The sequence below is a fragment of the Vicugna pacos genome, chromosome 24, assembly GCF_048564905.1.
Source record: "Vicugna pacos chromosome 24, VicPac4, whole genome shotgun sequence".
In the NCBI taxonomy this organism is placed as follows: domain Eukaryota; kingdom Metazoa; phylum Chordata; class Mammalia; order Artiodactyla; family Camelidae; genus Vicugna; species Vicugna pacos.
Genome location: NC_133010.1, coordinates 18,781,584 through 18,794,094, shown reverse-complemented (window position 1 = coordinate 18,794,094; position 12,511 = coordinate 18,781,584). Strand labels below are relative to the sequence as shown.

General features: G+C 46.9%; 1 protein-coding gene across 2 annotated transcripts in view; it reads left to right on the top strand.

Annotated features, from left to right (window-relative positions):
* The window catches only part of LAMA3 (laminin subunit alpha 3), a 200,880-nt gene extending 191,077 nt beyond the window's left edge, over positions 1-9,803 (top strand). For both annotated transcript variants that reach the window (XM_031690290.2, XM_006205102.4), the window contains 7 exons: positions 890-1,073; positions 2,670-2,810; positions 4,968-5,127; positions 5,239-5,369; positions 7,177-7,270; positions 8,451-8,570; positions 9,334-9,803. In XM_031690290.2, the coding sequence (XP_031546150.2) occupies positions 890-1,073; positions 2,670-2,810; positions 4,968-5,127; positions 5,239-5,369; positions 7,177-7,270; positions 8,451-8,570; positions 9,334-9,479 (976 nt within the window). In that variant the 3' untranslated portion in view covers positions 9,480-9,803. The remainder of the gene's footprint in view (positions 1-889; positions 1,074-2,669; positions 2,811-4,967; positions 5,128-5,238; positions 5,370-7,176; positions 7,271-8,450; positions 8,571-9,333) is intronic.
* The last annotated feature ends 2,708 nt before the right edge of the window (positions 9,804-12,511 follow it).

Here is a 12,511-nt window from a genome sequence, read left to right as displayed (position 1 = left end):
TCTCTGCTTTTACTACGTGATACTTGCTTAATTCCTGCTCATCACAGGTGAGGTATTAAGGTCTGAGAAATGTAAGGGTGTTGGGAGAAGGTGGGTGTGTACTTCTGTGCCTCTAGGTTAAATATGTCTTGCAGAAAGAAAATGCTTGCTGATGCTTAAATTAAATCTTTGCTGTTCAAGTTGTCCCCTGACTTCTCCTCACAGCTTCCTGCTCCCTGCATGTGTACAATACAGAATGCATATTCACTGGGTCTAAAAATCGGGGCTCCTAAGTGAAATAATCCAGTTGCCAAAACACAAATACTGTGTGACTTCAGTTTTATGAAGCACCTCGAGTCGTCAGATTCATAGAGACAGAAAGGAGAAGGGTGGTTGCGGCGGGGCTGTGGGGAGGAGGAAAGGCGGAGTTGTTTAATGCGTACAGAGTTTCAGTTTTGCAAGATGGAAATAGTTCTGGGGGTTGGATGCACAATAAGTGAAAGTACTTAACACTATTGAACTGTACTTTTAAAAATGGTTAAGGTGGTAAACTTTAGGTTTATGCATATTTCACCATAATTTTCTAAAATGTAGATTTTTCTAAGTAAGGCATATTGCTTCTTGCCATGTGCTGGGACTTACATCACTAGCTAAGTTTGCTATAAAACTTCCTCTTATTCCCCAACAAAATAAGGAAATTATACAACAAAACTTTCAATAGGTAGAACGTAATGGCTTTTAAAAATTCCCAAAGAGACAGACATTTGATAAGTACTTGTTTATTAGTTTATTCATTTAAATCATGGGGTGTGGGGGTTTGCTTCCCACCCTCTCTCCCGACTTGGGAGATTTGGGAGAACTCTAAAATCGTCTTATTTTCCTTCTTTGCTCTTTGCTTTCTCTCCCCCAGGTTGCAGTTTGCTGTGGACGTGCAGACAACTTCGTCCAGAGGGCTCGTGTTTTATGCAGGCGCTAAGAACTCCTTCATGGCTCTTTATCTTTCAAAAGGACGTCTGGTCTTTGCACTGGGGGCAGAAGGGAAAAAACTGAAGCTCAAAAGCAAAGAGAAGTGCAGTGATGGGAAGTGGCACACGGTGAGAGCTGGGGCTGCCCTGGAACCTCTGCGCAGGGTCACGTGCACCCTCGAGTAGCTAAAACTGGGGGTCTCAGCGTTCGTCCAGGCACGAGGGCATAAGTGCTGGGAGCACATGCGGTCGCAGGCACTGAGCGCCCCAGCATCTCAGCCCCAGAGCCTCCCGCATGTGCCGTGTACAAATGTCATCCTAAATGCCAACGCAGGCTTTATTCCCTGCTCCTCCAGTCCCCTCCTCGCCCCCTAGGCTGCAAATATTTAGTGAGCTGCCATTCTGCAGCACATAAACAAACCAACCAACCAAAAAACCAGTATAATATCAGATACTGGTAAGTGCTTTGAGAAGACAATAAAACAAGGTAAGGAAGTAGCTGAGTAGAGAGACTATTTTGAATAAGATAGTGAAAGAAGGCCTCCTCCAAGGGGTGACAGTCATATGAAGTTACAGGAAGGGTGTTCTAGGCGGAGGTAACAGCAAATACAAAGACCCTGAGGTAGGAATTAGCCAAATGAACAGAACAGGGAGGATAAGAAGGGGGGTTCAAGAGCGAGGCAGGGACCAGATCATTTAAGCACTGAAGGCCAAGGTGAGGATTTGGGATTTTACTCTGAATGTCTCTCAAGCTTTTGGAGAGTCTAAAACTGAAAAAGGAGCATTTCACAAACAGATTTATATTTTTAAAAATTCTCTGTAGTCGAAGAGTCTAAAAGGGAGTAAGAGTAGAAGTAGGTAGACCAGATGGGTGCTGTTGCCTTTGGTTCAAGAGGACATGGTGGAGGTGGGGAGAAGTGGACCAGCCAGGATGTGTTCTGAAGGCAGAGCCAAGAGGGCTGGCTGCTGGAAAGAGAGGACTCAGTAGCAGGTGCTCTGATTTTGGACCAGCGATTGGATCAAGAGTGGAACTTCTGCTGAGATGGAGAAGATGGGGAGGAGGTGGGTGTGGCTGGGGAAGAGTGGGAGTTCTGTTGTGAGCATCCTCTGGCTGAGCTGCTTATCAGACGTCCAAGCCCAGGAGTCAGGAGACAGTAGAGGCCAGAGGTCACGCCGGGCGCCTACACTGGGGAGTCGTTAGTGAACAGTCTCATAGCTACGAGGTGGCAGAATCCACTCTAGAGCCCAGGGGTCCTGACTTTCAGCAGGGAGTTTGAAACACTTGCTCCTCCTGATAGAAGAGAAGTAGCCATTGACCCCTTGCTCCAGGACCAGCGCTCGGAGGAGCACGTGACTTCACCCGCCGCAGCTCTGCACAGACCCTCCCTTCCCCTTTGTTGCACGGATGTGTGTCTATTTATGATTCCTTTGGCTCTTCAGTTATTTCTCTTTTGTAAGTTTCCGGGTCAATTATATGCTTTTGTTCTCTTCTGAGAAATCCTTTTTTTAGTTCATGTTTTAAGCTCACTTTGTTTAATATCTAACATACTCTCACAAATGATGATGATGGTGACAATAGTAGAGAGAAAAATCTCTTAATTTTTTAAAGCTCTTTGAAGGGATAGAAAAGCATTTTCTTTTTTAAACTTCCTGTGACCACTAATAAAATACAGCACCAACGATCAAAGACAAGAATCTGATTAATTTATTTTCTTTACTCTTAAGGTGGCATTTGGGCAAGATGGAGAAAAGGGGCGTTTGGTCGTGGATGGTCTGAGGGCCCGGGAGGGAAGTTTGCCTGGAAATTCCACCATCAGCCTCAGAGCACCAATTTACTTGGGATCATCTCCATCAGGGAAACCAAAGGTAAACAGTTATTCTTCAGAGCCATAGATAAGAACAATTCACTTTATAATCATTATAATTGTATAAGATATTTAAGCAAATCAGAATACTTTAAATTATTTTAATAACTGAATATGTGTTTTAATGTTATTTGGTGACTAAAATACAATTATCTCAAGAACCAAATTGGGAAAAAGTTGGGCTGAGGGAAAAATCACAAGTCTGCCTGCCTCCAAGAAGGAGGGGTGCATACCTGGATTTGTCAAGTTCAGAGGCCCCTTTGGGGGCATGGCTTCAGGGCTGAGCTCTGTGATGCCCTCTCCCTGGTCTCTCTCTCTCCTCCACGCCGCCAGAGCACTGATTGCATCTGCGTTACTTGGGGTGGCCGAACTCACCTGTCATTCTTCTCCCAGATTTGCCTTTTCTCCCGCAAAATGAAGTAAGGTGGCCCTGTCAATAGTGCAGGTCCTGGAATTGTCCCCTGCTAAACGTGCTGCCAAAAGCTTGGCTCCTTTGCCCCATGCTCATGGCTGGTGTCCGTTCTGGGGTAATGTGTGCTTGCAGCAGGGAAGGAAGGGCTGAGACTCAAATCTGGGCTAAAATGGACACCATTAAAGCGGGCCACTTCTGCCAGCGTGGATTCTAGGCGGTCCAGCTGCCCTCGTCTAGGCCTTGTTGCCTCCACAGGGCTCAGCCTGACCCACCTGAATTTTGCACTAGGGTTTGGGCCAAAGCCCCAGTAAGTCATAAAGTCTTGTTTTACTTTATTGTGTGTGATACCTTGGGTATATGTATCATGAATAATATATGACATGATATGGTGTATGTGTTATGTTACCTAATACGTAGATAACGTGTAACATATTAATTGCTAAGGAGGATAGTCAATGTTTGCTTTTCTGCAACCTTCGTACCTATTTCCCTCTCAGAGAAATCACAGGATGGGGCAGTGATTCAGGGCACAATTTGGGTGCTCTTTTGACTCGGATAAATCAGACTCAACATCCTAGTATCTGAGATGACCAGTAGCTTTCCACTTACAACACTCTTTACAAGCAAGGTGCTGTCTGCAGCCTTCCTTCAACCTGAAGGTGCAGACCCCTAATTACCCTCCTCTGTGTCCTCTGAAAGGGCAGGCAACATCCAGTCAACCAGGAGCTGCCTCAGAACACCAAAACCTGCAGCCAGTACTTAGGGATTCAGTGCTAGGGTGAGGCCTAGCCTGGAGCGCCCGAGCGTGGTGTCAGATACAGGCTCTTCCTTGTAGGCGATGGCAGATCCTAAGGAACTAAAAATTTCAGTACTTTGTTGTTGACACTGACACCACCTACATCTATGATGCCACCACATTCTCTTCCAATTGTCATGTCTTGCATCTGTGCGGGATCCCGGAGTCCTGAAAGCATTTGTTCCAGAAGCAAGTTGAGGGCTTTTATTCAGTGATTTATTAACTTTTTTTTTTGAGAATTTCATGCAAGTGACAGCCTCTCTTCCTAGGAAAATGCACAGAACACCTGGTAGATAATTTAAGGGATCACAGAACCCTGGGCCTCTGTTCCAGGCCAGCGTTAGGCAGCCCTGGGCCTCCACACAAGCCTACTGATGCTGCCCCCTGGGTCTTACCTCAGCCCGACAGCATTCGTGCTGTGTTGGCGGTGCACGGGGCCCAACGATGTAGGGAGCTTTTTTTACTCTTTATTATTTGCGGAATGTTTTGGCCTCTGTTTTCAGCCAGCTGCCCTGCATTAAGCTATCACACGGGCTTATGAAACCCCAAGAAGTGGTTTGTACCTGCGAAGAGGTGAGATCTGTGAGCTGCAAGGTGGAAATTTCCCCTGTGCCAGCTTTGACTGTGTGGATAGGGTCAGGTCGCCCTCTTTCCTCTTGTTCCACACGAGACAGCCATCCTCACCACCCCTACCCTCTGCACACACGCACCACTTGGTTTGGTGGCACCTTCAAACTTTGACCACCCACCAGACACCTGGTACCCAGGTTTTGTGGCACTGTGGAGGGAGCCAGAATGAAACAGTCAGACCCACATGACTCTTGAGAGCAGGACTGGTGAATCCCCATTTCTTCCCCTTGCGGACCACTGCCCTGCCCTAAACCTTGGCCGCCACACGTTTTTGGGAGTTGCAAGTGATGAAGTTTGCTTTCTTGTCTGCTTGGTTGCAGAGCCTCCCCCAAAACAGTTTTGTGGGCTGCCTGAGGAACTTTCAGTTGGATTCAAAACCCCTGGAAACCCCTTCTGCAAGCTTTGGGGTGTCTCCCTGCTTGGGCGGCTCTTTGGAGAAAGGCATTTACTTTTCCCAAGAAGGAGGTCACGTCATCCTAGGTAAGGAGCAGTTCGGAAGAGTTTATATCTTTATATCATTGATTCTGAAGAATTCTGTCCTTCTCCTTCCATTACGATGTTTTCACTGTTTCTTTCTTTTCCTTTTGAAAGCGAACGCTGTGTTGTTGGGGCCAGAGTTTAAGCTTGTCTTCAGCATTCGCCCAAGAAGTCTCACTGGAATCCTAATACACATCGGAAGTCAACCCGGCGAGCACTTATGTGTTTATATGGAGGCGGGAAAGGTGCGTAGCCGTCTGATGACACGGGAAGATTGTATGAATTTGGATTAGGACCAGATTCCATTTCTGGAGACTATGGCGGGTTAAGTTACGGTAAAGAATACAATCTTGTATTTAGGAGACCTGACTTCAGGGCTAACTTACCATTTTCCTTTAGCAAGTAACTTGGTCATCATGTTTTCTGTTCTGCATCTTTAAAGCTGGGAACATTCAAACAAGCTGAGGTGAGTTCCAGCTGCACCATGTGGTTATAAGGCCCTAGGGAAGTTACTTAACCTCTTTCAGACTCAGTTTCTTTATCGTTAAAACATGGAGAACAATGCTTTTATTTAAGGGCTTTGGTCAAGAGAAGAGAAACTGCCGTATACTCCATCCATGTGCATTTTTCTCGCCTCCACTGCACCCTGGTCTCACCTCTGCTTTTATTTAATGAGGGCAGTGCCAGAATTCCTGGGATAGATTTTCTTACCAGCTGTCTACACCACGTGACAGCCACGCCGTGGCCCTGTATCCTCTGGATCAGTTCCGAGCCCCCTCATGGTCTCTGCACAGCTCACCCGTCCTCTGGTCCCGGCTGCCATGCCGGCCGCTGGGTCTCCACCTGGGAGACTGTAGCTTTTCCTGGATTCCTTCTCTAGCACATGCCTCTGCGACTTCATCCCTCCTGTCACTCACGGGCCTCGTCAGTGTCTTGTTTTCTCCACCCAGCTATAGCTCTTTCCTTTTCAAAACAAAAACTCTTTAAAACCAAATTCATTCAGGAAGCCTCTCTTAGTTAAGGCCTCAAGGCAAAGACTGATATACACCATTATCTTTTATCTCCATCCTTCCACAGTTTATTAGATGTGAGGGGAAACTCTCAGAATAAGATAAAACAGCCAAAACTCCTAGAACGCTTTTATTTCGGTTGCACCTTTAAGTCTGAGCCGGCCTCTTGTGGGTCAGAGAAGCAAGCACCTGTGCTTTGTGGTGGCTCAGACAAGGCTGGCTTTTCAGGGGAGAGGTTGGGGAGCAACCTCCTGAGAGAGCTTCTGGATGGGAAATAATCCCCCCAAAACGAACTCAAGACCTGATGACCTTCCTAACAGCAGTGACACTGTTCAGCTCGAAAACTGCCTGAGAACAGGCTGTACTGTCCACCTCCATGCAAATTAAGTGTAGGCTATTTATCAACATGCTTATTTCAGTGCTGTCTGCTCACTGACCTTGCTTCCGCCCTTGGAGAATCCTGGCGCAGAGAGTGGGAAGGCGGGATCCCGCACAATGGCTCGTCGAGCACCTGAGCCCTGACATGTGCCCAGTGCGATCTCAGTCGGTCAGCTTGCTGAATTCCTTGGGCGAGAGCCTCCTCTGAGTCCTGTGTTCATGGGATTATTATAATTGGCTGACCCTTGCAGCAGGGTGTAGGCCTTGACCAGCATTTTTGCCTTCCAAATTTTACATGTCCTTCTAAACAGAGCCGCTGTCACGTATTAATAGCTAAGACAGGTCTTCGATGCTGATCAGTAACTTTTGTGTGGGGCCTCCCGAGGGTGAGGGGCAGGAATGGGAGGGGCAGGCTCTTTGCCTCGGGTGGCAATTCCAGGAAGGGGGGGGGTTGCAGCTCACTTACACGGAGGGGATGCAGCAGAGAGATTCTTGCCAAGCCTTGGCCCCCGTGTGACCACCTGGTGCAGGAGTCGGGGTGGGGGCACCTATATTTAAAGTGCTCCTGGGTGGTCAGGGTGTGAGGGCTGGGAAGGGAAGAAGGCAGGGGAAGTGGCTCCACCTGCCTTGCAGAAGGAACTAGGAAAACGCATGTGTGTTCCAGGTCACGGCCTCTGTGGGCAGTGAGGCAGGTGGGATCTCGACATCAGTCACACCACAGCGGTCTCTGTGTGATGGACAGTGGCACTCGGTGGCAGGTAGGACTTCCAGTAGCCTGTTTTTCACACCCTGGAATAGTCTCCCTTTCCATCCAGACCTGGGTATCCCAAATGCAGCTCATCCTACCATGAGTGTCACCCCACGAGGGTGGTGGGAACTCGTCCAGTCTCAACTCCAATTGTATTTGGGTAATTCGTGGCTCCAGTTCTCCATAATACACTGAGATTTTTCTTTTTGAGCCCAGCAAACTAAGTTATGTTTGTTTTTGAGATAGGATAACATTGTGGTTCAGATCTTGGCTCTGAAGTCAAAAAGAACAGAGGTCAAATCTCAGGTCCAGCCCTTACCTGTGAGACCTTGAGCAAGCTGCTTAATTGCTCTTTACCTTCAGTTTCCTTATCTGCACAACAGAGATAAAAACAGTGCACACCTCCCAGGGTTGTGAAAATTAAATGGGATAATGCACGTAAAGTGCTTAGCAGTGTCCAGTAAGCACAAGTGTTCAGTAAACATGTGCTCTTACTATTGTTAAAGGTCCCTGTTGGGTTGTTTTTTTCAACAACCATTTACTATTAATGCAAACAATTTAGGCAAACCACTGGGCTGAGAACAGGCATAGCCTCTCAAGTCAAATCAGCTCTTTTAGGAGTAACTTGGGCTTATCAGTTTGGAGATATATTAACCTGTATTGGCTAAAATACCTTTTGTTAAAAAGTAGTCTTTTCTTGGCAAACTTGAAAGCTAACTACCTTGCAGTTGGTTCAGACTGCTAACATGGGAGTAATTTTATTTGGAGGGTGAAAAGCGACTTTGGAGTCAGTTTTCAGAAGTAAGTGTCTCCTTGGAAAGAACCGGAGATCACATGAAATACACACTGGCCTCTGGAGACAGGAGACCAACTTACAACCAAGCCCTCTTGCCCCGCTCAACGACTGAGGGTTACAGTCTGTTACCTGGGAAATGGGAGGAATGATGTCTTCCTCACAGGCTCATTTTAGGATTCAATTCTGTAATATATGTGGATGCACCTAAACAGCACTTGGTGTTGAGAAATCAGCTGAAATTGTGCCCAGGTTGATGGAATTCCCACGAGCAGTGCTCCCATCGCCCAACAGAAGTGAGTTAAAATGAAGCCAGTGGTGCTGCGCAGGTGTAGACATGACACAGTGGCAGGGCTGCCCTCAGGTGGTGGACCTGACCCGCTTCTTTTCTCTCCAGTCACCGTAAAGCAGCACATCCTGCACCTGGAGCTGGACGCGGACAATAGCTACACAGCCGGGCGGCTCCCCCTCCCGCCGGCCCGCACGCGGAAGCGTCTGCACATCGGAGGTGTCCCAGGTAATTCTTGTGCTGACTTCTGCACCCACGTTGCCTCACGTCAGCTCTTAACATTTCCTTCTTAAACCGACAGCGCGACGCCGCAGCCCTTGTTACTGGCAGGGCAGCCGTTGGCTGGACGTGGAGGCAGGGAGGCTCTTTCTCCAGCTTGTGGGGAAACCTGGTTGCGGCAATGGGGACGTTTCAGGGCAGCCCAGGCCATACTGCTGCCTCTCCCTCTGGCCCCAAGCCGATAATGTATAAGCCTCTCTTAAGGGGCTACGTGAACCTAGAAGCCTGATATCAGCAAAGAATCAGAAAAGGCCCACGTCACTGTCCGGGCCCTCCAGGCACTTAGTTTTACTGGCCAGTTACTAAGCTTTGGTGGAGCCAGAATGGGGCAATCAGGCAGATGGGGGTGGAGTCAAGTTCAAGACTGGAATTTTGCTTGGAAAGAGCTTTATCAGTCCTCATTGTTTTATGTCCCTCCAAATCGTCCGGTGGTTAATTTTATAGTCTTCCGTGAGCCATAAAAAGCACTAGAGTTCAGAGTCATTATCTATCGATTTGGGACTTAGAATCTCCTCCTTTGAAGAGTGTTAAGAGTAGCCTTGCGGCTGATTTATCACAGGAGGGGCTGTGCTGGGTGCTGCTTAAAGGAGGAGAGAACTGGGTGGCCTGAGACCCGGGGCCCTCTTCACTCTCATAAGACAGTTTCTTAACTGGAGTGCATTCGCTGGATGATATGAATTAGTCATTGAATGACTCTCCTTTTGTCTCTCAGCTAATTTGAAAACCCTGAAGCTTCCTGTGTGGAAATCCTTTTTTGGCTGCCTGAAGAATATTCAAGTCAACCACATTCCTATCCCTGTCACTGAAGCCACGGAAGTTCAGGGGACCGTCAGTCTGAATGGCTGTCCTGACCACTAACTCAGACCTGTCACACAGCAGGGAAGTTCGCCTCCAAAAGCACTGATTACTCAGCGCGCCTCCCTCTCCCCACTCAAGGTCATTCCTGACTTAAGACACCATCCGAATGGGATGAATAGCAAAGCTAATTTTTAATTCCAATCACACAGACCCAGCATTTTGGCATTCAGTGCTCCATATGCATTTTATATAAAAATCCCTTTTCTTGAAGATGATGAACAAATTGTTACATGCTTTTGGTAATATCATTTTCCACTAAAAGTTAAATGTCTCTTAAAGAATATTATTTTCCACTTGTTAAAAAAATAAATATCCTTTAAAGCACTTTAAAAAGACAAAAATTTTACCTGTGTTAAGATGTTATAATTTATGGGGTTAAATAAATGCAGGGTACTCTTTAAATTATGACACTTTATTAACATAAAGCCATTGGCTTGATGGTCATTGTTAATCGTATAAATTATTCAGCACCTGTTCAGTGTGCTACTTAAAACACAGTTTTCTATAAATAATTATCAAGCACTGCTCAGTGTTGGGTCTACAGTCAGGTTTGAGAAGTAATTACTACCTTGAAGGAAGATACAATCCAAAGGGGTAGGAACATAATGTTCATAAAACTGTAAATAACAAACTGAATTAATGAACCTGTAATTCCACTTGGCTTCCCACATACAGTCGGCTACCAACCAAGTTTAGATTACGATTATCAATTCCTTGAGGGCAAAAGCTATCTAGGAGGGGAGCTGAGATGGATGTGCTGCATGCACTGTAATTAGAGCTGTGCATAAGAAGCTAAGAGAAGCCCGTGGGAAGGAGGAATCGCTTCTAGTTTTATCTAGAAAATAATGGACCATGTTCTAGACCCGTATTATTACCTGGCACCACTCTCACTAACCAAGAAGACTCTGCAAGCATTTCTGTATCTCCAACATAGTATTTGTTCATCAGGAGAAAGAGAACAATTGTGAAATTTGAATACAGTAAGTAACCCTATGTGGTATTCGTATAGCTCCACGCCCTCCACCTCTGAAACTGCGCCCAGAGCTCCTTATGACCGTCACACTGCAGCCCCGTGGGCGCGCTTTCCAACGACGACAGCGATGCAGACATGCACCCTTCTCCTGAAGAGGTAGCGAGGTCCTCATCCCAGGGGGTTGAGGCTGGCTGTGGGGGCGGGGAGGGGGCGTTAGAGGTGCTATGCTGGGTCAGAGGTTGAATTTTATGACCTTAAGTCATGTGCTTTCTAAAAATACTGATTTTCAAATGAAAATTCCACCAGGCGAAAGCCTCCCAGACACAGTCTGCGGGAAGGACATCCACTGCACCTGTCCTTGGCCGGGCGACGCTAAACGGCTGATTCTTCTAGGTTCCTGGTGTTAACCCAACCGAATCTACAGAATTATTCATTAGTGCTAATTAATCATGAGCACTTCCTAGATTCATTTGAAAGGAGCAATTAATTCTTTGTCAATACCAGTGGTTTTCCCTCCATTTTGTGGTAGCTCGTAGAACAGGTGTCCGTGTGCAGCATTTGCTGAAGGTGATGCCAGCCACCAGAGGGCAGCAGAGAGCGTCACGGATAGAATTAGAAGCAGAAGGCCCTCCCTGCGGCCCTTCTCAGATTACAAATGTGCGTTCTCTGAAGGGCCTGTCTACCCCTCCTCAACTGAACCATCGTGGGAATTACTTGTGAACTGTTAAGTGCCGTGCAAATATCATCACCGTTATCTTCTTCCCTCTCCCAAATTGGGCTGACCTTGGGAGCAACCATGTGCCTGCATGGCTGCTTCCTTCACCATCTTGGCACCTCTTGACCTTACTCCCCAGTACCGGGGTGGTTGGGTTTTTGCCGCACTCACGATAACCCCCGGCAGAGGACGGTGGCCCCAGGCAGAACCCGCTGACACTCCCATCCTCCCAGAAGGGAAGTAACCCCACTTCCCCACCGAGGACTTTGACTCAGCGCCTATCTGGCCCGCTCCCCACCCCCAACAGGGCTGCCCTGCAAGAAAGCCCAAAGCCCAGCTCCCGCCTCCCACCACATTCACTCCTCTCCCTTCCGGCTCCCGGGTTCTCTTTCTACTAATTCCGACTTTGGGTGTTTGGCCCTAGAAAGGCCAGATTCTCTCTCAGGAATGGAGACCTAAAGCCAGCATTTGAGTGGAACCATTTTCAAGTAACATTACTGTACTGAATACAAATGGTATAAATGTTCATTATAGAAAAGTTGTAAAATCACCCATAATCTCATCACTCGGAATTCAGTTTGAATTTGGTTATATGTCTGCTATTCAATTTTAAATGCACATGTATTTCCTTACAAAATTATAATTATACTGTAAATATTGTTTTTGGTATGTTTTGAAAAACTATACAGTGTTTCCCAGGTCTTCGACCATAGAATGAATTTACTGTAATACAGTCAACCAACCTCCAGTTGGTAGGCAGCTGGGTTGTTTCAAATTTTTGCTAAATTTATAAGCAACTCTAGAATGAATATGTCCTGGAACGTAAACTTATCTATTTTCTTAGGATAAATTCTTAGAGGTAAAAACTGCTAAGTCAAAGGATTTGAACATCTGTATCTTTGTTGTTAGCTAATGCCCAATTGTTTCCTAAAAGGTTTTATTCCCCTTACATGCAAATCTTTTTTAACTCCCCTTAACCTCTGATGTCACTAATTATCAACTCACCACGAATTGCCCATGATCTCCAAGATAGGAAGCAGCTGTTGGACCAAGTCAGCTCAGAGTTCCAGCGTGCTCCAGGCTCACTTACGCCAAAAGCACACCACCTGGAAACGCAAGCTCAGCGGAGGGGCTCTGATGAGCGATTCTGCACCACACCTTAGCGGAGCGAGAGGTTTTTCACTTTCATGTCTAAGTACCAGACCCAGCCAGGGTTACAGAATGTGTTACTTCAGAGGGCTCCAAACCAGTGCCAAGCCTGGGACATGCTCCTGGAAAGGAGCCAGGCGCTCCTCGGAGGCTTTGAAGACTGGACTCTGCTCCCCGAGCAGCCACCGAACCTCA